At 47.1% G+C, this 21,972-nt stretch overlaps 1 protein-coding gene across 2 annotated transcripts in view; it reads right to left on the bottom strand.

The window, feature by feature from the left end:
• Ywhag (tyrosine 3-monooxygenase/tryptophan 5-monooxygenase activation protein, gamma) overlaps positions 1 to 21,742 on the bottom strand; it is a 28,361-nt gene extending 6,619 nt beyond the window's left edge. Inside the window, exon 1 of one of the 2 annotated variants that reach the window (XM_006249184.5) lies at positions 21,398 to 21,742. In XM_006249184.5, coding sequence (XP_006249246.2) covers positions 21,398 to 21,484 — 87 coding nt within the window. In that variant the 5' untranslated portion in view covers positions 21,485 to 21,742. The remainder of the gene's footprint in view (positions 1 to 21,397) is intronic. The other variant, NM_019376.2, reaches the window with a different exon arrangement.
• Positions 21,743 to 21,972: the final 230 nt, after the last annotated feature.

The following is a 21,972-nucleotide window of genomic DNA, read 5'->3' as shown; positions in this document are numbered from 1 at the left end:
GCTTCAAACTACGCCGCACCATCCCCAGCCATGGACATGTGCATGTGTGGGCGGGCAGGCAGGCGCGCGCGCACACACACACACACACACACACACACACACACACTCTCTCTCTCTCTCTCTCTCTCTCTCACACCCTGGATTTGATTTTCAATTGTCCACACCTGAGTGTAGATGCCTTCACAGGCATCAGGCCCTCTGGACCTGGAATGACAGACAACTGTGAGCCACCCCATGTTGAGTGCTGGGAACCAAACCCAGGTCTTCTGCAGAGCAGCACGCAGTCCAACCACTCCTCTCTCCAGGCCGTTTTGCTGCACGTGTGCACTGTGTGTGTGCAGTGCCTGAAGGTACCAAAGTACAATTCTGGAACTGGAGTTACAGATGTTGTGAGCTGTTGTGTAGGTGCTGAGACCTGAACCTGGGTTCCCTGTAAGGGATGTCCAGTACCTATCCCCCTCTAAAGTAATTTTCTATTTTAAAAATTGTTTATTCACTTATGCATGTATGTATGTGGTGCTTTCATAATTTAGGCCCTGAGCTCAGATTCTTAGGCTTGGAGGTGGCTATCCTTACTAGCTGAGCCTGCTATCTGGCCCAAAAGGCTTTTGTGTTTTGTTCTTTTTTCTTTTTTTTTTTTTTGGTTCTTTTTTTCCGGAGCTGGGGACCGAACCCGGGGCCTTGCGCTTCCTAGGTAAGCACTCTACCACTGAGCTAAATCCCCAGCCCCTTGTTCTGTTTTTTTAAAAGATCTATTTGTATTATTTATATGCGTACACTGTCGCTGTCTCAGACACACCAGAAGAGGGCGTCAGATCCCATTACTAATGGTTGTGAGCCACCATGTGGTTGCTGGGAATTGAACTCAGGACCTCTGGAAGAGCAGTCAGTGCTCTTAACTGCTGAGCCATCTCTCCAGTCCTTGTATTTTTTTTTTTTAAATGCAGGAAAAACCTAGTATTGTTCAAAATGGCGAGTCATTTGAAAATCTACTCAGGGAGAAAGAAGTAACATCAACACCGAATTGTTATTATCTCTCCTTTCTGGGCTTAGGGGGACAGAGCTCAACTCCTCACTGTGCAGCCTTACACCGACTGTAACTCAGTCTGTCTGGCTCTGCCTCCTGGGTGCTAGGCTTCGGTGCCTACCACCAAGCCCCCTTTGCGAATCCTGTGACCCTGACGGCAGGCTATCTGTCCTCAGTGCCTAGGACATTAGCAGGTGTGACCCCGTCCTTCAGAACTCTGCTCTGCTTCAGGACTAGATGGTGGAGAGAGACTGCAGAGAGCTGGCCTAGGATCATGGGAAGGCTGTAGGGTCTAACCTGCAGTCTGTGGTGGGGGAATAATCTTTCTGAACTCCACTGCAAGCCAAAGTCTCTATCAGTGACTGAAAGATGTCAGAATAGTACCAGCAGCGCCCCCTGCTCGCCCCATCTCACTACAGAGATTAGCAACTATGAGAGACCCTTGGGAAATACCTGGGTGACTCTGACCGTAAGCCCTGAAGGGGTCATTCGGAGCATACCTGCAACGCCAACACCCAGGCAGAATACTGGGCAGTCTGGGCCACCAACCCAGCTCCAAGCCCAGTAGTGTGACAGTTTCACAGTCAGGAGTAACGGCAGCCACAGTGGCTTTGTCTTTAATCCCAGCACAAGAGGCAGCACAAGAGGATCTGAGAACGAGGCCAGCCTGCTCTACTCTCTCAAAAACAGAACATGAAGGCTGAGGCGGCGGCTCAGTGGCTCAGAAGAGCACTGACTGTTGACCTGAGTTCAATTCCCAGCATCCACATGGCAGATCACAACTGTCTATAATTCCACGAAATTAGTCTTCCTTTAAATAAAAAACAACAAACAAACAAACAAAACAACAACAAAAAATCATGAGTTTCCATGGGAGAAAGAAAAAAAAAAAAAACTAACCCCTGATCTTCTGGCCTATACTCCCCCCAAATCCCTGCTGAGTACAATTCATTTTTTTTTTTTTTTTTGGTTCTTTTTTTTTTTCGGAGCTGGGGACCGAACCCAGGGCCTTGTGCTTCCTAGGCAAGCGCTCTACCACTGAGCTAAATCCCCAACCCCACAATTCATTTTTTAAATTCATGACTTATTTATATTTTATGTGCATTGGTGTTTTATGTGTGTCTATGTGAGAGTCACATCCCTGGAGCTATTATACAGTTAAGGCCCGGGGTTGATGCCCTAATACCACACACGCTGAGTGTGCCTCTGTGAGCATCTGAAGTCCCTAGTCATCCCTGGGTACCGAGAGTTTCTGTCGGAGAAGGGTGCGTGGAGGGAAAGGTATTCCTATTCTTTTAGGTAAAGGTTACAAAGTAACAACTACAGTGGTAAGTCTAAACAAAAGCATGACACTCAGGAAACACAGACAATCCCTACAAACAAAGAACTGAGGCAATTAAGTCACATAGGGAGCAGCAGCAGCAGCCGTTTCAGGGTTGGCTCCTGTGTGGTGCTGTTACAGTACAGAGACTGTGAGGTTGAGCCATGGCAGAGTAATGTGGCACACACCTGCAACCAGAGAGCTAGCCCTCTGGAGGCTAAGAGTAGGGTGTCCAAGGCTAGCCTGGACTACCAAACAAGATCCTGTCCTCCAAAACCTCAGATGTAACAATGCAGGTTCCTGAACCACAGCAAACATTACTCTAGGGAGGACCTTGGCAGGGAGAGAGACCCTGCTCAGTTTTGCTTTAAACCTTGCATCTGGGCTGAAATACCATTGCATAAAGTGGCTAAGACGCCATGAAGACGTGGATACAGTGAATACCCTACAGTAGGAGCAGAGGGAACAAAACAAGATGGTAGCTGCAAGGCATGTGCATGCACCTATGGAATATTCCAGAATGTGCATGCTGCTTGGGCAATGTAGTAAAGCACTGAGAAGTTAACCAGACACAGTTCTGGTGGGTTGCAGTTATTGTGTATTTCCTACAGGCAACCCATACTCAATAAACAGTTAACTAAAACTTGAGAAAGAAATGTGATCTATTACATACCTGAAGAACCAAATGGCACCGATGCAGAAAGGGTTAACAGAAAAGCTTCCCCACGGCTATCTTTAGAAGGCCTGTCTTTAAGGCTGACCTGACCCTTGGCTGGTATTTGGGTACTTGGATCTTGGAAGGTTTTTAACTACCCACCTTGCCCGGATAAGAACCATTCAGTCTTTGCACAAACTACATGGTTTAGGCAGTCCGTGCATCCTGGGTACTGGGACAGCCCCCACGCCCCAATATCTAAGTTCTTCAGAAAACTTCCCCTGGTGCCCTGGTCTTTCACTCGTCTGGCTGCACCGGACATCACCCCATGTCATGTCCTTGGCAGCCCACGCCTGTCCTTTCCTCTGCAGACTGGGCCTTGCCAACTTTCACCACAGTCAGTCTCAGCCATGAGCAGACTGGCCTTGACAAGCCAATGAATCCAAGGGTAACCTTGGGAACCCCACACAAGCTTATCCTAGAAATCTTGAGGCAACTCACCCTTTAAGACCCGATGAGCCAGCACTCAGTAGCCTAAGGTAGGAAGGTCAAGGGCTGGATACTACAACCCTGTCTCAAACAGTCTAATGAAGGAACGTGCTCTTCAAGGGACAACAAACACTGAACAATGATTGCATCAAGCCTCCTAGAACATCTGGACTCAGCCACTGTGCTACACTGAGGACATGGATATTCTGTGTGATGGATTCTGGGCTCAGTCTCTTGAAGAAGAGTGTGGCTTTTCTTTTTGGTCATTTCTATCGTCTAAGACAGGATGTCATGTAGCCCAGGCTGCCCCCCACCCCAACCTCCACCTCCAAAATGGGTGGGCCACTAGGCTTGTCTCCTGGGAAGCTCGGAGGTTTCAGAGGAACTGTAACAACCAGGCCTGGGTTTCGCTAACAGCGGTCCTTCAGGGTAAAACAGGGCAAAAGGGAACCATCCCAGGAAAAGAATCCTAGAGTGTCAGGAGACATCCATGCCATGTTCAGGGCCCAGGTCATGGTCTCAGAGGGGACAAAACTGGGCTAAGAACACAAGGCTTTGTAACAGTCACCAACTTCTTTCTACAGCTACCCTGTAAAGTGGGCAATTAAATAAACTCACTTTACAGGTGTGACTCCAAGTGATACTTTCTCACTCAGAGTCACAATTGTCTTTCCCCAGTCCCAGCAACCACACAGCAGCAGAAGGATCAAAGCCACAACCCCCCAAAGACTCAGATTTCCAAAGATCAAAGCATGTGTGGTGACATATTGCTGTAATCCCAGTATCCAGGAGGCAGGGAACCAGTTCCAAACCACCCCAGAACCACATACAAGCTCCTGTCTCAAAGATTTTCTTCTAAGTGGACAGAGATGACTTGAGAATTTAAAGTAGTAGTCACTGTTCTCGCAGAGAACTCAAGTTGGTTCCCAGCCGACGTCAGGCGGCTCAGAATCATCTGTAACTCCAGCTTTGCAGGACCTAATGCCCTCGTCTGGGCTCCTGGATCTACATGGCTCATGTTAAACTCATAAGCACATGCAAGCATTCTTTAAAGAGAACATGTACAGTTATCCCACATTTGGGCTCCTGCAGAGATCATAGCTAAGCGCCTTGGTTACATAGTCTCCTATCTTTATAGTCAGAAATGGGTTGCTCACCCAATTTTAATTCTTCTGAGCCTGCAGATAATTGTTTATGACACTACTACTAAATGAGAAAAGGTAAAAGCTAGGGGTAGTGGCACAGGCTAAAACACCAGCCTGTGAGAGATCAGAGGAGAAGATACAGGCACTCAAGGTTAGCCTGGGCTATGAGACCCTGTCTTAAAACAACAGAGCCAGGTAGATCTTTGAATTGAAGGCCAGCCTGATCTAGAGTGAGTTCCAGGGCAGTCAGGGCTACACATAAAGAAGTCCCATCTCAAAAACAGGGGCTATGGCAGGTGACTTGAGAGCCACCATGTGGTGCTGGGAACTGAACTCCCTATGGTAGCAGGTAGCTACTTCCTTAGCAGCTGCAGACGATTCAGGTAAGAAGAGGTTCAGTTCGCAAGGTGGAAGAACCTGGTCTTCCTACCTCTCTCTTAAGTGTTATTTTATGTGTGGGTGTTTTGCCTTCATGTTTGTGGACACACATGTGTGCAGTTCCTGTAGAGGCCAGAAGAGGGCGTCAGGTTTGCTGATGGCTGTGACTGTTCTCTGGGTTATGGGGAACCTGCATTGTGCTCATGTTGACATGTATAAAGGAAGCTGGGGTCACGACAACTCTGGAGGCCTTTCTCTGTCCTCTTCGTTTGTCTGAGACATTATCTCACTGAATCTAAACCTCACTGAGTGGGCAAAGCTAGCCGGCCAGGAAGTTCCTGAGAGCCACCTGTCACTGCCTCCCTAGGGCTAGGATTACAGACAGGTGCCACCAAGCCTGCCTGTCTATATGAGTACTACGAACTCCCTCCAGCCCTACACTTGCTTCTACTGGGAGGAGGCCATGGTGTTACCTCCTACCCACTAGTGCAAGGGACACACATTAAAGATCACACCCAAATATCCGTGTTGTAGAGGAGGAAAACTACTTTATGCTACCAGCACCCAAGATATGACAACCTGGCTCCCCCACCATCAGAAAGCACTCTGCTCTGCAGCTGTGTGACTCTGGACAACCCTGCCTTTCAGATTAGTGCTCCACTCTGACCAGTTTGCTCCAGTGACTCACTAGCCCATCACCATGGTATCCTTTAGGCACTGTCAATATTTGCAGAGTGACTGAATCTACGCTGGATAAATCCAGCCCAGTGTTTATGAAGATGGCTGTGAGCCCACCCCTTTCCTTCTAGGTGGCCAGGACCACCCCTCAAGACATGGAATCTGAGACTAGAGAGTCGGCTCAGCAGTTAGGAGCAGCAGGGAGCTCTCCCACAGAACCCAGGTTCCACTTCCATAACCCAGAGGGCAGTCACAGCCATCAGCAAACCTGACGCCCTCTTCTGGTCTCTACAGGAACTGCACACATGTGGGTCCACAAGCAGGCAAAATAACACCCACACATAAAATAACACTTATTTAAGGAGGTAGGGGGAGATCCAGTTTCTCCTACCCTGTGAACTCAACCTATTACCTGAACCCTCAGTTTACCTGAACCGCCTGCAGCTCCTAAGGAAGTAGCTACCTGCCACCATAGGGAGAAGCTTCCCCCTAACCTGGAGAGAAAGAGAACCCAGTCAGCTGAGGCAGCCCACACCAGCTATTCTCAGCAGTGAATAAAGTCCAGACATGCCACGTGCAGGAGTCTTGTTAGTCTAGCTGTCAAAATAATGTTCTTCCAAAAATTAGGTAAACCTAGGTCAGTTAAAATGTCCTTAAACGGGCTGGAGAGATGGCTCAGTGGTTAAGAGCACCGACTGCTCTTCCAGAGGTCCTGAGTTCAAATCCCAGCACCACATGGTGGCTCACAACCATCTGTAAAGAGATCTGATGCCCTCTTCTGGTGTGTCTGAAGACAGCTACAGTGTACTCATCAGATATAAAATGAATAAATAAAATCTTTAAAAAAAAAATGTCCTTAAACACAGCTGCACTGAGTCACAGTAACCCCCGCCCCGTCCTCTCCTCTCTGGCCTTCGCTCTTTGCTCCTTCAGTGTCTCCTGAAGTCAATGTCCTCTCTCTTTCCTTAAGCTTCTAGCTCCTTTGAACTACTGCTTTTGGGAAGCTTATTCTTGTTAAAGAAGTTGCTCTCAAACAAAAATATGAAAATAAATGTAATAAAAAAAAAGTTATGAGGGCTGGAGAGAAGGCTCAGTGGTTAAGAACACTGACTGCTCTTCCAGAGGTCCTGAGTTCAATTCCCAGCAACCACATGGTGGTTCACAACCATCTGTAATGGAATCCAATGTCTTCTGGTGTCTGAAGACAATGACAGTATATTCACAACTATAAAATAATTAAAAAAAAAATGTTATGTTAGTTCCAGGCCAGCCAAGATGATTAGATAGAGAGGGGAAGAGAGAGAGAGAATGTGTGTGTGTGTAGTATTTGAGTCTGTCTATGAGTATGTTGGAAGCCAGAGAGGGCAGCCCTGGAGCTGGAGTTAGAGGCAGGGTGTTCTGGGTGCTAAGAGCTGAACTGTGTCCTCTGAAAGAGTGGAAACGCTCTTAACTATACAGAGCCATCGGCTCTGCAGCAGCTTATGTCTTAGGGTCTCAGCTATAGTGGGGATAACAATGAAGTCTTGATCCTGTAGCTTCCACCTCTCACAACTCAAGTTATGGGTAGGGGCTGCCACGCCAAGCTTCCACCCAAGGTTTAGAAAAAAGAGAGGGTGAGAATGAAGCTAGAGTTTGAAGTAACTACAGACAGCCTGCTGGCCTTCCTTACCAGCCTTTCAGAGGAATGTGACCCCCACCCCGTACCCCACACACCCTGTACCTGAGAAGATTCTCCCTCTAAGAGCTCCTGTCATTCTTTCTGGCCTCCATAGTACAGCATACACAACCCAACTGACCTCTGGCCTACACACACATCTCCTTCTTCTCCTGATTAAAATACTCCAAATTCAGTGGATAACCTGATGACTGACTCCAGGACTCAGGGGGAAACCCACTCATGCTACATGGCTCTCTCTCTCTCTCTCACACACACACACACCCACACACACACACCTGCATCCACACCCTGCACACCTCTCAGCAAATAAACACACAACTAAATCTTAGCTGGAAGCCCAGTATAGTAATGGACCCTTCTTACCCCAGCCAAGGCTACACAGTAAGGCTCTGTCTCTAAAAACAAACAAAAGAAAACCTTAGCTGGGTACAATAGCACACACTTTTAATTCCAGTACTAGGAAAGTGGGTGGTAGATCTCTGAGCATGGGGCTGGCCAGGGATACACAGTGCCACCCTACTTCAAATAAGTAACTAAGACTAAAGAAAACAAAACAGCTGGGAGCCAGTCTACCGTTCCAGCATTACATCCTTCCTGTGCACCTAAGGCCAGAAGAGGACACTGAGACACACACACTCCAGATGGTTGTGAGCCACGACCTCTGAAGAGCAGCCAGGGTTCTTAACCACTGAGCCGTCTCTCTAGCCCTTTCATGCTATATTTTAGTTCACTGTAGCCCAAGTAAGGTTCATGGTAGCTTAGCACGCCCAGCCCCTTGGGATAAATCCCAGGACAGTGAAGCTTCAGTAGCCATCCCTCTTTGCTTTCCCCTGGCTAGTGTGGTTTCCCGGTCTTCGTCAGCATCTGGTCTGGCTTGTTCCAGCCACTGTGCAGCACTCAACCTCAATATGTTCAGCTGTCATACATAGACACTGAGCTCAGGTCTTAGACCAGCCTGGAGACCAGTGAATCCTACCAATCAGAGTGGGTCTTTGTGCTCAAAGCCAGAACTAGACATGTGGGCTAGAGATGAATGCAGTCCAGATGGCAGACGACTTCTACAGGATGCACAAAAGGCGTGGTGGTGCATGGTTCTAACCTCAGTTCCCAGAGTTGGGAGGCACCCCTGGTTACACAGTGAGTTCAAAGCCAGTTTGAGCTACACGAGACAAACAATACAGGACCTGGGATGTGTTAACCCACATTCAACCAGCAGGCTGGGCTACTCTTCCAACCCTGGTGTTTATCGCCTTAGTGGAGTCTGCACTGTTCTGGGAGCCTTTCATGACCTAAGAGGTCAACTTTCAAGTGTTCTTCAGATGAGCATATGGTGACTGGATCCTTTTCCCCTTCCCCCAGTTATCGTCTTTCTTTCATAGGCACTCCACTCTGTAAACCAGGCCAGCCTTGAACTCAGGCCTGCCTCTGCCTCTTGAGTGCTGGAATTAAAGGCACGTACCACCAGTGCCCGGCCTCTCTTGGATGGGTGTAAATCGAAAATGCAGGCCATAGTTTGCATCTGTTTACTGATGTGGTCTTGCTATGCAGTCAGGGCTAATCTGGGACTCCACTCTCCTGCCTCAGCCTACTGAATGCTGAGATTATATAAGCTTGCACCAGAGTCCTCTTCTATCTACAACTTAGTAGCTAAACAAGAGCCTCCCTTGTAAGCTGATATTAACAACTTCAGACTTTCTTCTCTCAGCTGCTCAGGGCCTGAAGGATTCCCTGAATACTTATCTATAAAGATAACTGAATTGTTTAAAACTTCCTGCTGAGAAGAAATAGAAACGCTGTCTATGTCTTCCCCTTATATAAACTATAAATCCCCAGAATGTTTTTTTTATTGTCCATATAAACAGTACCCTCGCACGCACACTGCAGCATGCTTACCAGGACAATCTTGGGCACAAGCACCCTTCCTTTCCTTCCTCCCTGAGTCAGGGCCTGTTTGACTAGATTTTTAGCGTGGTCCCTTCATTTTCCCACTGCACACACTGAGCTAAGCTGGCTTGTGAAGTTCTGGGGATCCTGCTTTCCACCTCGCCTTGAGAGCACCGGGGTTACAAATGGGCTTTGGTGTGTCTGATTCTGAATGCACGCCTTCCCCTACTGAACCATCTCCGTTCTTTTTTAAAACCAAGTGGTGATCCTTTGATCCCAGCACTTGGGAGGCAGAGGCAGGTGGATCTCTGAGTTTTTAGGCTAGCCTGGTCTACAGGGCAGGTTCCAGGACAGCCAGGGCTACACAGAGAAACTCTTGAAATAAAACAGAAACAAAAGATGACCATTCCCTGACCTCGACATGAACTCAAGCAATTCTTTTACACTGACCCTCTGAGAAGCTGGACTGTGGCTCATACCACTGCACCTGGCTAAAATGGTGACATTTCTGGTGAACAGAAAGGTTCCACCTTCCTCTCAGACCCACTTCTTTCCAGTGAGGCACTTCCACTTTCGCACCGGGCGTCCATCTCTCCCCTCTTGGCAATATTGCCAGGCCTGATACCAAAACAACCACACTTAGCTTCTCATGCTAAAACTCGAAATGTCTCTTCAGTTAAGTGACATTTAAAACACTGAATCACAGGGTCAATGACAGTTAATAAAAAAAAAAAATTAAATGTGAAAGAGCATGTGCAATGGAATATATACCAACCTTAACAAACACTGTCAGGTAAGACAGCACAATGCTATAATCCCCAACATTTGGTAGTGTGGGATAAAAAGAAAGATGAAATTTTATGGCCAGCCTGAGCTAACCTAGGAAGAAAAATACAAGAAACCCCGTGTGGTGCCTCTATCCTGAAACACCATCACACAAGAGACAGAGGAAGGACAGACAGACATTCAAGGTCAACGTGTGGTCTACAAGGACTTCCACCCAGAGCTATGCAGGAAAAAACTGGTCAGCAACATGGCTGCTCATGGAAACACATACCACAGACCTAGATGAGGAATATCAATGCAAACTGAACCTTTTTTCTGTTGCTCGTTTTTATGAAACAGGGTTTCTCTGTGTAGCCCTGGCTCTGTAGACCAGGCTGGGTTTGAACTCAGAGATCCATCTGCCTCTGTCCCTGCCCCCTACCTCCAAGTGCTGGGATTAAAGGTGTGCACAGCCACCACCACCTGGATAAAATCTGAATCCTAGTAAGTTAATTGCATGTTTTTCCTTCACTGATAAATACCCCTCACTGTAAACTGTCGAAGAGAATACTACATAATAACAATAGTATGATGTGGGTCATTTGTGGAAAATAATTAAATGGCCAGTTCCCATTGTGGGAGAGAAACAATTTATGTAGCGAAGACCTTTTCAAGCCCCAGAAGACTGGGATTAGCAGCTCATGCCATCACACCTTGACACATGTGGCAGCACATACCATGAAATGCCAACAGCAGGGAAGAGATTGGCAAAGTTCTAGGGCTTTCTGTCTGGTCAATCTAGCCTATCAGGTTCAGTAGGAGACCCTGCCTCAATCAAGAACAACAACAAAGACAGGTGGGTGTCAGGAAGATGGCTTAGTAGGTAATGGAGCCTACCGCCAAGCCAAGGCTGCATTCGGACACTGGGGACCTACCCAGCAGAAGAGACAACCAACTGTTTTCAGAAGCTGTCCTCAACCATGTTCTGGACCACACACGCCCCCCACCCCCAGAATAAAACTAAAACAGGCTGCCCTGTGGGTAAAAAGGGTTAACAGAGGGTGGCCTGGGTAAAGGCACTTGCCACAAAGCCCGAGGACCTGAGTTCAATCCCCAGGGACCCACTTGGTGGAAGTAGAGAGCACATTTCCGCACGTGACCTCTGACCTCCTTCCCCACCACCCCCACCCACACAAAGCTAGGAAGGCAACAGTGCCTAAGGAAAAAGCAGAATGGAGTTGATGCACACGGTCTCTAAGATCTGGGTGGGAGCTGTTCTATCAGAGTTTAATGAACAGAATTACTCCTTAAACTAAAAAAGCAGCAAGCCAGGCACGGTGATCCGTGCTTTTAATACCAGCCCTCAGAGATCTGAGTTCAAGGCTATCCTGGAGTACATGGTGAGTTCAGGATAGTCAAAGCTCATAGGAAGACCCTGTCTAAGAAGGAAAAAGCATGAACGGCAGAGGCAGAGGAGCCCTCCACGCAGGGCAGAACTTACGCACCCACGGGCTCAGCTCTCAGCACCTCCACCCACTCCCAACCCACCCAGGATTCCAGGTCCCTTGTGGCAGTAGGAGCTGATGGTTAAGCATCTTTTTAACACCAAGGGGGTGGGGGTGGGGGTGGGGATACATTATCTACCATCTGGATTTAATGCCCTAAGGGGAAAAATCCCTCTACACTTTGAAGTTGCTGTATTTGAATGTAAAGATACTGCTGGTAATTTGAGCATCTGTGGCAAATAAAGGGTAATTTTAAGTAGTCAAAAAGCCATCTTCCAAAATGGTAAATAATCCCAAAGGGGGCCAGGAAAGCAGCAAAGTATTTAGACTCAAATTGCCAGTATGCTGTTAAGTGGAGAGCTGGTGAGTGTCTATGTGCATACCTAGGTGCTTTTGTGTGTGTGTGTGTGTGTGTGTGTGTGTGTGTGTGTGTGTATACACATACACACATGGAGGGGGTTGCAGTTTATACTATCAAACCTTACTTTAAAGTTTCCACTAAAGAAAATAAAGTCTGGGCTGGAGAGATGGCTCAGCAGTTAAGAGCACTGACTGCTCTTCCAGAGGTCCTGAGTTCAAATCCCAGCTACCACATGGTGGCTCACAACCATCTGTGAGCCCCCGGGAGAGGGATCTGATGCCCTCGTCTGGTGCGTCTGAAGACAGTGACAGTGTACACACATACAAGGAATAAATAAATCCTTAAAAAAGTAAATAAAGTCAGTGTAGCAAAGTCAAAATAGCAAAAGGGGGTGCACACTTACACACAGGTAGTCTCAAAACCTGGGACCTGGGAAGCAGAAGGTAAGTTCAAGGCCAGCGTGTGCTACAAGAGATCCTGTCTCTACCCTACAAAAGGAGAGGGGACACAGTAAAGGATGAGGGGGAGAGGCTGCAATTTCCCACACACAATGTCATACATGCTCCCCTCGAGAGCCACCTGATTTTTATTACAAAACACAAGAGAGCATCAGAGCATTCTCAACTTCTTTCTGTGATACTCAAGGTTGAATGCAGGGCCTTGCTAGGCAAGGCTCCATAACTGAGCTACACATCCATCCCTTTTTAGTCCGAGACAAGGACTGACTTCTCTAGATTGACTCGAGATCCTCCTACTGCTGCCTTACTGCTGGAGTATAGGCAGGGGCCACTATGCCTGGCCTCTAAAACTTGGAAAAATTAATTTACTGTGGGTGGGCACATAGGCACCACACATATGGAGGTCAAAGGGCAATTTATGAGCAGTGGTCCTCTCCTTCCTCTATGTGGGTTCTAGGGATTGGACACAAACTGTCAGGTGTGTAACCAAGCAGCCTTACCGAGCCATCCGTCCAGCCCTCAAAAACAAATCAAAGCAAACCCCCAAATAGGCTTGGTAGTGGCACTGACCACCACCAATCCCAGATGGAAGACAGAAGCAGAGGATGAGGGGTTCTAGCTCACCATTGGCTCCAGTGTCCTGGCCAGCCTGAGCTACGTGAACTTAAAACACTGAATCTTAAACATTGCTGGTTCTGGTGGTGCAGCTCTTTAATCCCAGTAGATGAGTTGTCTTCAGCGTTCCAAAGCTACATAGGACTCTGTCTCAACTAAAATAAGAGAAGTATTACTAAAGATTGGTCTATGACTGAACTGAATACAGTGATCCAAGAAGCAAGGCAGGCTCAGATCTGGATAAAACAGGTACTGTGTATTTTGTGTGTGTGCTTATACACATATGTAAAACAATTATTTCCCCAAGACTTACACTTGGGGCTCTGTATGTGAATAAGTCATATTTGTCCTTTTTTTTTTAAACCTATTTGTTTAAATATGTATGTCTGTCTGCAGTTGCCCATGGAGGCCTGAAGCAGGTACGGTATAGAATCCTGGAGCTGGAGTTACTGTGATGTGCCTAAATACAGATAGATGATGCCCCTGAAGGGCCCTGAGTGCTCTAACCACTGAGCAATCTGTCCATGCTTGCAGTCTATCATCCCAGAACTTAAAAAAGGCTGAGGCAAAAAGGGTTTAGGACAACCTGGGCTACATAGTCATATCTTCTCACTAAGGGAAAAAGGTATTCAGGGCCAGTGAGATAGCACAGAAGGTAAAGGTGCCTGCTACAAGAACTTGACCTTTGAGAGCTACAGGATGTAAGGAGACACCAACACCCACATTTTTCTCTGAGCTAAACAGTCTCTCGATATAAATTAATCATGATATAACAAAGTTATTTAGAAAAAGAAATGTATTCATAGTGATTTCACACATCAAATTAAGGCATCGGACTAGACTTTAAACTAAAAGGGGGCAAAGGTGGGGCTGGGGATTTAGCTCAGTGGTAGAGCGCTTACCTAGGAAGCGCGAGGCCCTGGGTTCGGTCCCCAGCTCCGAAAAAAAGAACCAAAAAAAAAAAAAAAAGGGGGGGGGGGGCAAAGGCTGAAGTGCGAGGGGGTGAGCTCTTGCCTGGCATGTATGAGGCTCTATACATTCAAGCTCTGGCATTGCAAGGGGAAAGGCCATAAGCAGGCAGTGGTGGCACACGCCTTTAGTCCCAGCAGTCAGTAAGCAGAGACAGATGGACCTGAGTTCAAGGCCAGCCTGCTGTTCAAAAGACCTGACTTTGGTTCTTACCAAGCCTGTCGGTAGCCTCACAACTGCCTGCACCTCTAGCTACAGAAGAGGCACACTTTCTACAGGCACTGCATTCACGCGCACAGCACTCACACACAGGGTGCCTGTGTGCTCTGGAGGAGAGAGGATACCTGTCCAGTTTGGGGTCAGCCTCAGCAGCACAGGGAGAACCAGTCTTTACGGTGAGCAGAGTGAGTGGAGCTCATCAGTAGAACAGATAAGTAAACATGTACAACTGAGCTCACCTTCTAGCAACACCAAAAAAAGAAAAAAGTTTGGGCTTCCATGTCTTTAAAATACAAGCACCACAGACTCAGCTCCTAGACAAACGATGCTTAAATATGGTCGCCTGTGTCTCATGTCGACTTTCAGAAAGTCCAAGACACCAAAATGATGGTGGTCATACCCTAAAGATATGTTCTGTAGTGTGGGCTGAGGAAGTGGCCGAGTTCAGAGGGCCCATTGGGCATGCAGAAGGTCCTGATTCCTAGCACTGTAGAAAACCAGGCCTGGTCGTACAACCGCGTAATCCCAGAGCCTGGGTAGCAGAGGCAGGAGAATCGAGTTTAGGATTATGAGTCAGTCTGGCTTCATGAGACACCTCAAAAAAAGTGCCAGGAACAGGGCTGCTGCTCTTGCATAAGCCCAGTAGCCATGACTCATCACCACCTGAACTCCAGGAATAAATCTATGTATCTAACACCCTGGTCTGCTCAAGTGGTACCTGTAACCCAGGAGGGTCAGATGTTCAAGACCATCCTAGGGTTACGTGGTAAGTATTACTAGTCTAGCACCCACGAGACCATGTCTACATACAGGAAAAAGACATAGATACTGCTTTTTCCTTCTTACCAGTTAACAAGCAAAGCTCATGCCCCATGTACACTGGAATCACTCTATTCAGGTCAGATGCTGGCAGCCATCTGCTTACCTTCCACCAGCTCCTTACAAAGAGCTGGAAGTGGCAATGTCTGTAATCCCATCGCCCAGTCCATCTGGGCTACACAGTGGGAATCATGCCAGCAGCTCAGCAAGTACCTGCCTCAATCAACCAATCGATCAATCCAGACAGCTACTGCCTAGACTATTACTTCCTTGCAAACTAATCAAACAGGAAAAAGAAAAAAAGGGCCAGGCATGGTGACACCCAGCAGCAGTGCATGCCTTTAACTAGAACTCGGGAGGTAGAGCTCTGAGTTCAAGGCCAGCATGGTCTACAGAGCATGCTCCAGGGCAGCCAGGACTGCATGGGCCTAACCTTTTTAATAAAAAAAAATTTAAAAAAAAAAGGGGGTGAGCCTGGCGGCACAGATCATAATCTTAGTTCAAGTGAAAGCTCAAGCAAGGCCTGCCAATAATATATTGTTGAGAACTTGCCTCAAAAGCAGCAAGAGGACTGAGCATGTACCTCAGTTGTAGCACATGCGTGGCACACAGGACCTGGGTTCAATCCCCAGCATGGCAAATAAGAAAAAGGTATCTGGAATCTATATGCAAGTGATGTTTAAAGTCTACATTTGTTTATGTTACAAAATGACCAGATACACAGAGTGCAAGGAGACAGGACAGACATCCCAGCACCCCAGGATGCTGAGTCCAAGGACAGTCTCCACTACAGTCACACACACACACATAACACAGGACTGGAAACTCCAGACTCAGAATCCATTGGTTCTGACCTCTGTGGGCACCTGAGCTCATACCCACACCCACATACATATAAGTAAAATAAAAACCTCTTTTAAAAAAGTCAACCAGATGATAGTTTCATAACCAAAGTGATAACTGATACCTAAAATGGAATTTAACAAAAAAAAAAAAAAGGGAAGGGCCATAAGGTAGCTGTACATAGCTTACATAGTCCAAAATGGTGGGAACGGCAGCACCTCCACAGTGACACAGGAGTATTTGGTCAGGGAGGAACACAAAATGCAGGGGTTTATATGAACAGAAGTGCTGGGGACAGTGGCGGCCTCCTCTAATAGTATCAACGGTTTGAGGGCAGCTTTGGCTACAGCGAGATCTTGTCTCAAAACCAACAACAGAGACTATTAAACAAGAGGGCCGAGGATGTAGCTAGTGCTTGTCTAGCACGCACAGTGCCCTGGTTCTCATCCCCAGCTCTTGAAAGATGCAAGATCATCCTCGGCTATGTGACGACTTTGAAGCCAGCCTGAACTACATGAGACCCTGTCTCTCTGAACTAATTAAAGAGAGGGGCCAGAAAGACGCTTGGCGATTAAGAGCAACTGCTGCTGTCCCTGGACCTGGGTTAGTTCCCAGCACCTACATGCTAGCTCACAACTATCCAGGCATCTGACGCCCTCTCCTGACCTTCGTAAGCACTGCATGCACCTGGGGCAAAGGATGTACAGGCAAAACTCCCACACGGAAAAAAAGCCCCTGACTTCCCAATACAGAATCAGACGCCCAGTCAGAAAAAGGGTTGCAGTTGGTAGAACTGCAACCGAGTGAGAAGAGGAAGAAGCCCTCTCCTGAGCCAAACGGGTTGGTAACCAAGACACATTCCCTATGTCCCAGCTTAGAATGCCAAGCTTCGACAGCTCAGCAGGCTCAGTTAGTGCCTGGAGAGTGCTCAGAGGGACCTACTCCCGCACAGCAGGCAAGCCATTCAAGAGCAGGCCTTGGGAGAGCAAGAGCATCAGCCTTGTTTGCACAACCTCCCAAGGCTTAACAGTTTGCTCAGATTTCAGATGAATTACTTGTTTAGGTAAACATCATAGGCTTTCAAGTGCTGTGACTCTTTAAATGGAAATACAAATCTAGTGAGGTCCCTTCCTCTGCTTTATGAAAGAGTCAGACTTCAAAAATAAAGACCAAAGGACAGCCCATCACCAGTGACTGGGAGTGGTGGTGGGCACACTCCAGAGGAGGTCATCCATCCAGTTCTGAAGCTCAGCGAAATGCAGTCCAGACCAGCACCTCTTTCTAAACAAAGGCCTTGTCCCTTCCGGCAGGTTCACGTATTCCTGTATTTTCCTGCCTTTAACGTTCCAAGCCATACCCAGCTTCCACTTTTGAACTGGGGCCAATGGCTGCTTAAGGACATAGGAAGTACCAAGTGCCATTAAGCTGTATTATTGGGCTAATAAGTTAATATGCTGTGTGACTTTTACCTAAAAACAAATCATAAAAACCTGGTATGTATCAGCTGGGTGTGATGTATCAGTCCTATAATTCCAGCACTGGGCAGACAAAGGGGCTGATACGGGTGGCTCTGAGTTCAAGGCCAGCTTGGTCTACACAGTGAGAACCAGTCTCAAAAAAGAAAAAATTTCAAACAAAACCCAACATAGTTTTCTTCCTTCTTTTCAACAATATAGAATTAATCTTCATAAACGACAGCCCCTGAAGTGTTATACATGAAGTCCAGCTGCTGAGGTCTGCCTGCAATAAGAATATTATGGTAACATTTCACCACGTCTTTCTCCCAAAGAATTCAGCAAGCACATAAGCATCCCCCCCACCCCCCGTAATTTGGGGGATGGAACAAAAAGTTCTTAGGGGCTGGAGGTGGCTCAGCAGGTAAAAGACGCTTGTCGGCAAACCTCACGACCTGCGTTCAAGTCCCAAGACCTACATGGTAGAAAGAGAAATGATTCCTGCAAGTTGTCCTCTGGCTTACACTGACACATGGCTGGTAATTCTTAAAGAGAGAAAGGAAAAGATAATTTAATCTTCGTTTCAGCATTGTGAAGGATAACCTGAGAAACAAAGTTACATGCTATCTCCACTCCAAGATGCCTAAACCACATGGCAGAGCTCCACCTCAGAGAGGCAAGCAAAGGGCTCATTACTCTATCGTTACTCCATTAGGGACAATGGCTATCAATTGGGCTCCTGAAGAACTTGCAGACATTAAGGGTTTTAAAACCCACTGATCCGGGTTGGGGATTTAGCTCAGTGGTAGAGCGCTTGCCTAGCAAGCACACGGCCCTGGGTTCGGTCCTCAGCTCCGGAAAAAAAAAAGGAAAGAAAAAAAAAAACAAAAAACAAAACAAAAACAAAAAAAACCCCACTGATCCCACAAGGAAAACCTGTTTACCCAACTATGGCAGACTTTTGCCACCATAATGTCCCCCTCCCCCCATAACTCCAGCAAAGTGACTAGTCTAGAACCTGTTCTCCCCCAGGAGGCAAGCACTAGTGGCCCACTCAGGATAGTAAGTTCTCAAGAGGCCACTGAAAGCCAAAGACAGACTAGGCCTGTGGTCTTCCCCTAGCCCAAAGTGCACAGCAGAGCCCTAAAATTCCAGCTAATCCCAGACACTGTATTGCATACATACCTGTGATAAATTTACTAAGACAGGCATAGAAAGAGAAAGAGCTGATAAGAAAACAAAACAATTATAACAACAGACTGGAAGAGAGGTTGAGGGCTTTTATTATATTTTCATCATTTTGGACTGTGATTGGCCAAAGAGAGATGACAGAACCTGAAAATGCGGATGAAGGGAGCTCTGAGATCATCTGCCAGTTTTGGACCTATCTAGGAACCCTGCTTAAATGCTAAAGATTACACTTATCTTAAATGACCCAACTCCCCGTTTCAGAATAGTGCCCAATCACGATCTCTATCCCGTTCACCCACGTAAATGGTTGTGCTCGGAAAGCAACCACAGCATTCCCAGAAGGATTTCCCTAGATACAACTAAACCTACTTCCCTTCCTCACCCGAGGTTCAGCTAACTGGAGAGCTCAACTGGGGTGGTAAAGCAAGGTTTCTTTCTTCATGCTAAGTTCTCCAATGAGGGCTGTTCCAGTTTTTCTGAACTCAGGGGCTCACACACAGGAAGTTGGATGAGCTGCCCCACTGAGGAACCAACCCTGTTTCAGTTGTGTGAAAATTCAGTGAGAGGTAATTTCCTCAAAACCACAGAAAACAGGTTTGAGAAAACTTTATATATATATTTTTAAAAAGGTCTTTATTTTACAAATGGTTCTTCCTTCCAAAGAGCCATCACTATCAGTAAGACACAAGCTTCCCACATTCAGAGGGAAAATATTTTGTATTGGGTTCTTATCCCCTCCCTAACAGCCATTGCTGATGGCCAGCAGGAAGCCACCATTTTTTAAGGTTTTTATGAAAACCTGTTTCATTGAGATAACCCTAAATGCACACCCCACCTCTTCACTATGACCAGAGACATTTCTTACTTAGAAATCCATTCCTTTCCTCATTGTTTTTTTTTCTTTTTTCTTTTTTTAAAATAAGGGAAGATGAATGCTTAAAAACACGAAAGTATCCTGTCAACGTTTGTTAATGGGAGTTTAAGGTGAATGGGCTTGGCCAGATGTCACTGCCCATTTCTGAAAGTAAATAATTTTTTTTATTTCAGGGACTAAGGCCCATCTCGGAGAACATGAAGTGTCCAATGCCACCTGGCTTCTCAGCTCATTTCTGCATTACCTTGGACAAATGCCATCTGAAAACTCCCTACCAGCCCTTAGGTGCATTGCAGCCTCTGTGTCATTGTGTGTGACATCACTGGGTTGCTATGGATATAGGTGCGAGGTCACTCGCTCTCCTGTGAACTAGAAATAGGGGAAAATTAGAGCCTAGATTATCACAAACTGAAGACATTTCCGACATTAGTGACCTACTGGAAGCCTGACTCGTATCCTTTAATCATTAAACTGTTGTTAAAAAAAAAAAAATCCAACTGTAGCAACACATTAATACAACACTGTTTCTGACTTTAAAATTATTTTTTGCAAAATGAAAAAAATCTGTAGCTCATTTAGTTAGGAAAAGGTAATAAGCACCTGGCCTTTTGGAAAACCAGGAAAAAAAATCATTTAAAATTAAATAGTGTCTCTCTCTCTCTCTCTCTCTCTCTCTCTCTCTCTCTCTCTCTCTCCTGTCTCATTTGTAAGGTTTAACATGGAAGGAGGAAGCCAGCACCCACTTTACACCAGAGATGCATTTAACAACCTTTGTTACATAAGGTAGAAAGTTAGATATTAAGGGAGTGGAAAACCCAATTTACTAATTTCTGGAAACCCGAATATTAATTTTTCTAGTGCATTTTGCAATATTCAGGACTCACCCCCTCTCTGCTGGCAAACTGGTTCCCAATTCACTAATAATTGAGTGTCACTGACAAAATGGTGCAAATTAGTTAGGATTTTGCATCTCAGGCAAAAATGCGACAGTATTCTCTTCTCATCAGAATGAGGATGCCTTAGGTCAGGGGAAAAAAAGCCTCCTATACATTTAACAAAAAAAAAAAAAAATTTTTTTTAAAAGACTTTTTCCCCTTTAAAATAACTCCTCCCAGCCTCCACCCAGTCTAGGCTCTCTGCAATATGACAAATGCAGAATCTTCTGGAATGACTTGATACTGCCTCCCACCACCGCTTTGTTTGCAGTATCAGATCAGACAGAATTATTTTTTTACACTTATACGAATTTCTACAGACTCGTGCCTGCAATTAAAAGAGAAACTGCATGTCTCAGTCAGTTAACATTCAAAGGCATTTTATTTAACCCTTCGAAAAGGAAAATTAAAATGAAAAATGAAGAGGCCATACAGAGGGCCATGAATGGGAATGCCAGCGACACACGTATCCCTCCCTTCCTAACAGACTTGCTTTGGGTAATGGGTAAAAAGGAAGCCTTTTGTTAAGAAAAACGTGAGCAGGGTGGTTTCGATTTTACATCACTAACCCCGGGTTTGGTTCTTCCTTTTTTTTTTCTGGAGGAGGGGGTCTCATTTTTTTTCTTCCCGAAATGTCTTTAAAGGATGTGTCAGTGGGGAAGATGGTGTGGGGGGGCTGATGGAGTGGGGAGGCGGCAAACAGGGAGACCTGCTGAGTGAATGGGAAAGGCGCCGCCCAGACACCAGGGAGAGAAAGAGGAACCGCATCCATGCGGTCCCCCCGCCCCCACGCCTAAGCTGGGAGGAGGGGAAGTGGGGCACAAAGGATGCGCAGGGCTCCCGACTCAAGTCTCTGGACATTCAGGGTCACAGAGAGACCCCCACCCCACAGCAGAGACCAGCCGCGCAAGACCCCGCCCCAGCCCCGAACTCGGAGAGGCTGGGAAAGAGGCCGCGTCACCACTCGGGTACAGGAGCCACTTACTAGGACCCGTCCCCAATCCCTCCAAGGAGTGAGATGGAGGTGACCCTACAGTCGTGACAAGACATGCCCCTGAGCATGCCTTCCACGCGGTGGAACGCGGTGTCTGGAGCGACTGGGGCGAGGCAGGGGGGAGGGGAGGAGACACTCACGTTCTTCATGGCCGCGGCCATATCGTCGTAGCGCTCCGCCTGCTCGGCCAGCCGGGCTTTCTGCACTAGTTGCTCGCGGTCCACCATCTTCGCGGGGCTGAAGAGGGTCGGCTGGAAAGAAGGAAACCGAAGACTGCCTTGAAGGGCTTTAGGAAAAGAGAGGAGCGGCTTGGAGCTCGTGTGTCGGAAGGACCGACCCACGAAGCAAGCTGCTAAGGCGAGGACGAGAAGGAGGCGGCACGAGCTGCGACCGCGGGACCCGGCGCAAGGAGGCTGCGGCTCCAATGCGTGCCGCGGGCGGACAACCCCCTGCGGTCCCGCCCACACGAGTGACGTAAAAGTCACCTCCCATTCGCGCATGCGCGCGCCCCGCCCGGTCCCGCCCGACCCTGCATTTACTGGGCTTTTCCCCTATTGGAACATTCGCGGTTGCTCCTCGCGGTTTTCTCAGCGTATGCCCAGTTCTCCACTGCTCCCTAATGTGCACCTTTCTTCGCTTCACCGTAAATCCTCAGCTTCGTCAAACTCATCTCACCTTGCCCCCTAAACCCTCCCTTTTTTTTGCATAGCCTCTG

Source organism: Rattus norvegicus, chromosome 12, assembly GCF_036323735.1.
Source record: "Rattus norvegicus strain BN/NHsdMcwi chromosome 12, GRCr8, whole genome shotgun sequence".
Classification (NCBI taxonomy): domain Eukaryota; kingdom Metazoa; phylum Chordata; class Mammalia; order Rodentia; family Muridae; genus Rattus; species Rattus norvegicus.
Note: the sequence above shows the minus strand (reverse complement) of the source record. Positions and strands in the feature narration are given on the sequence as shown.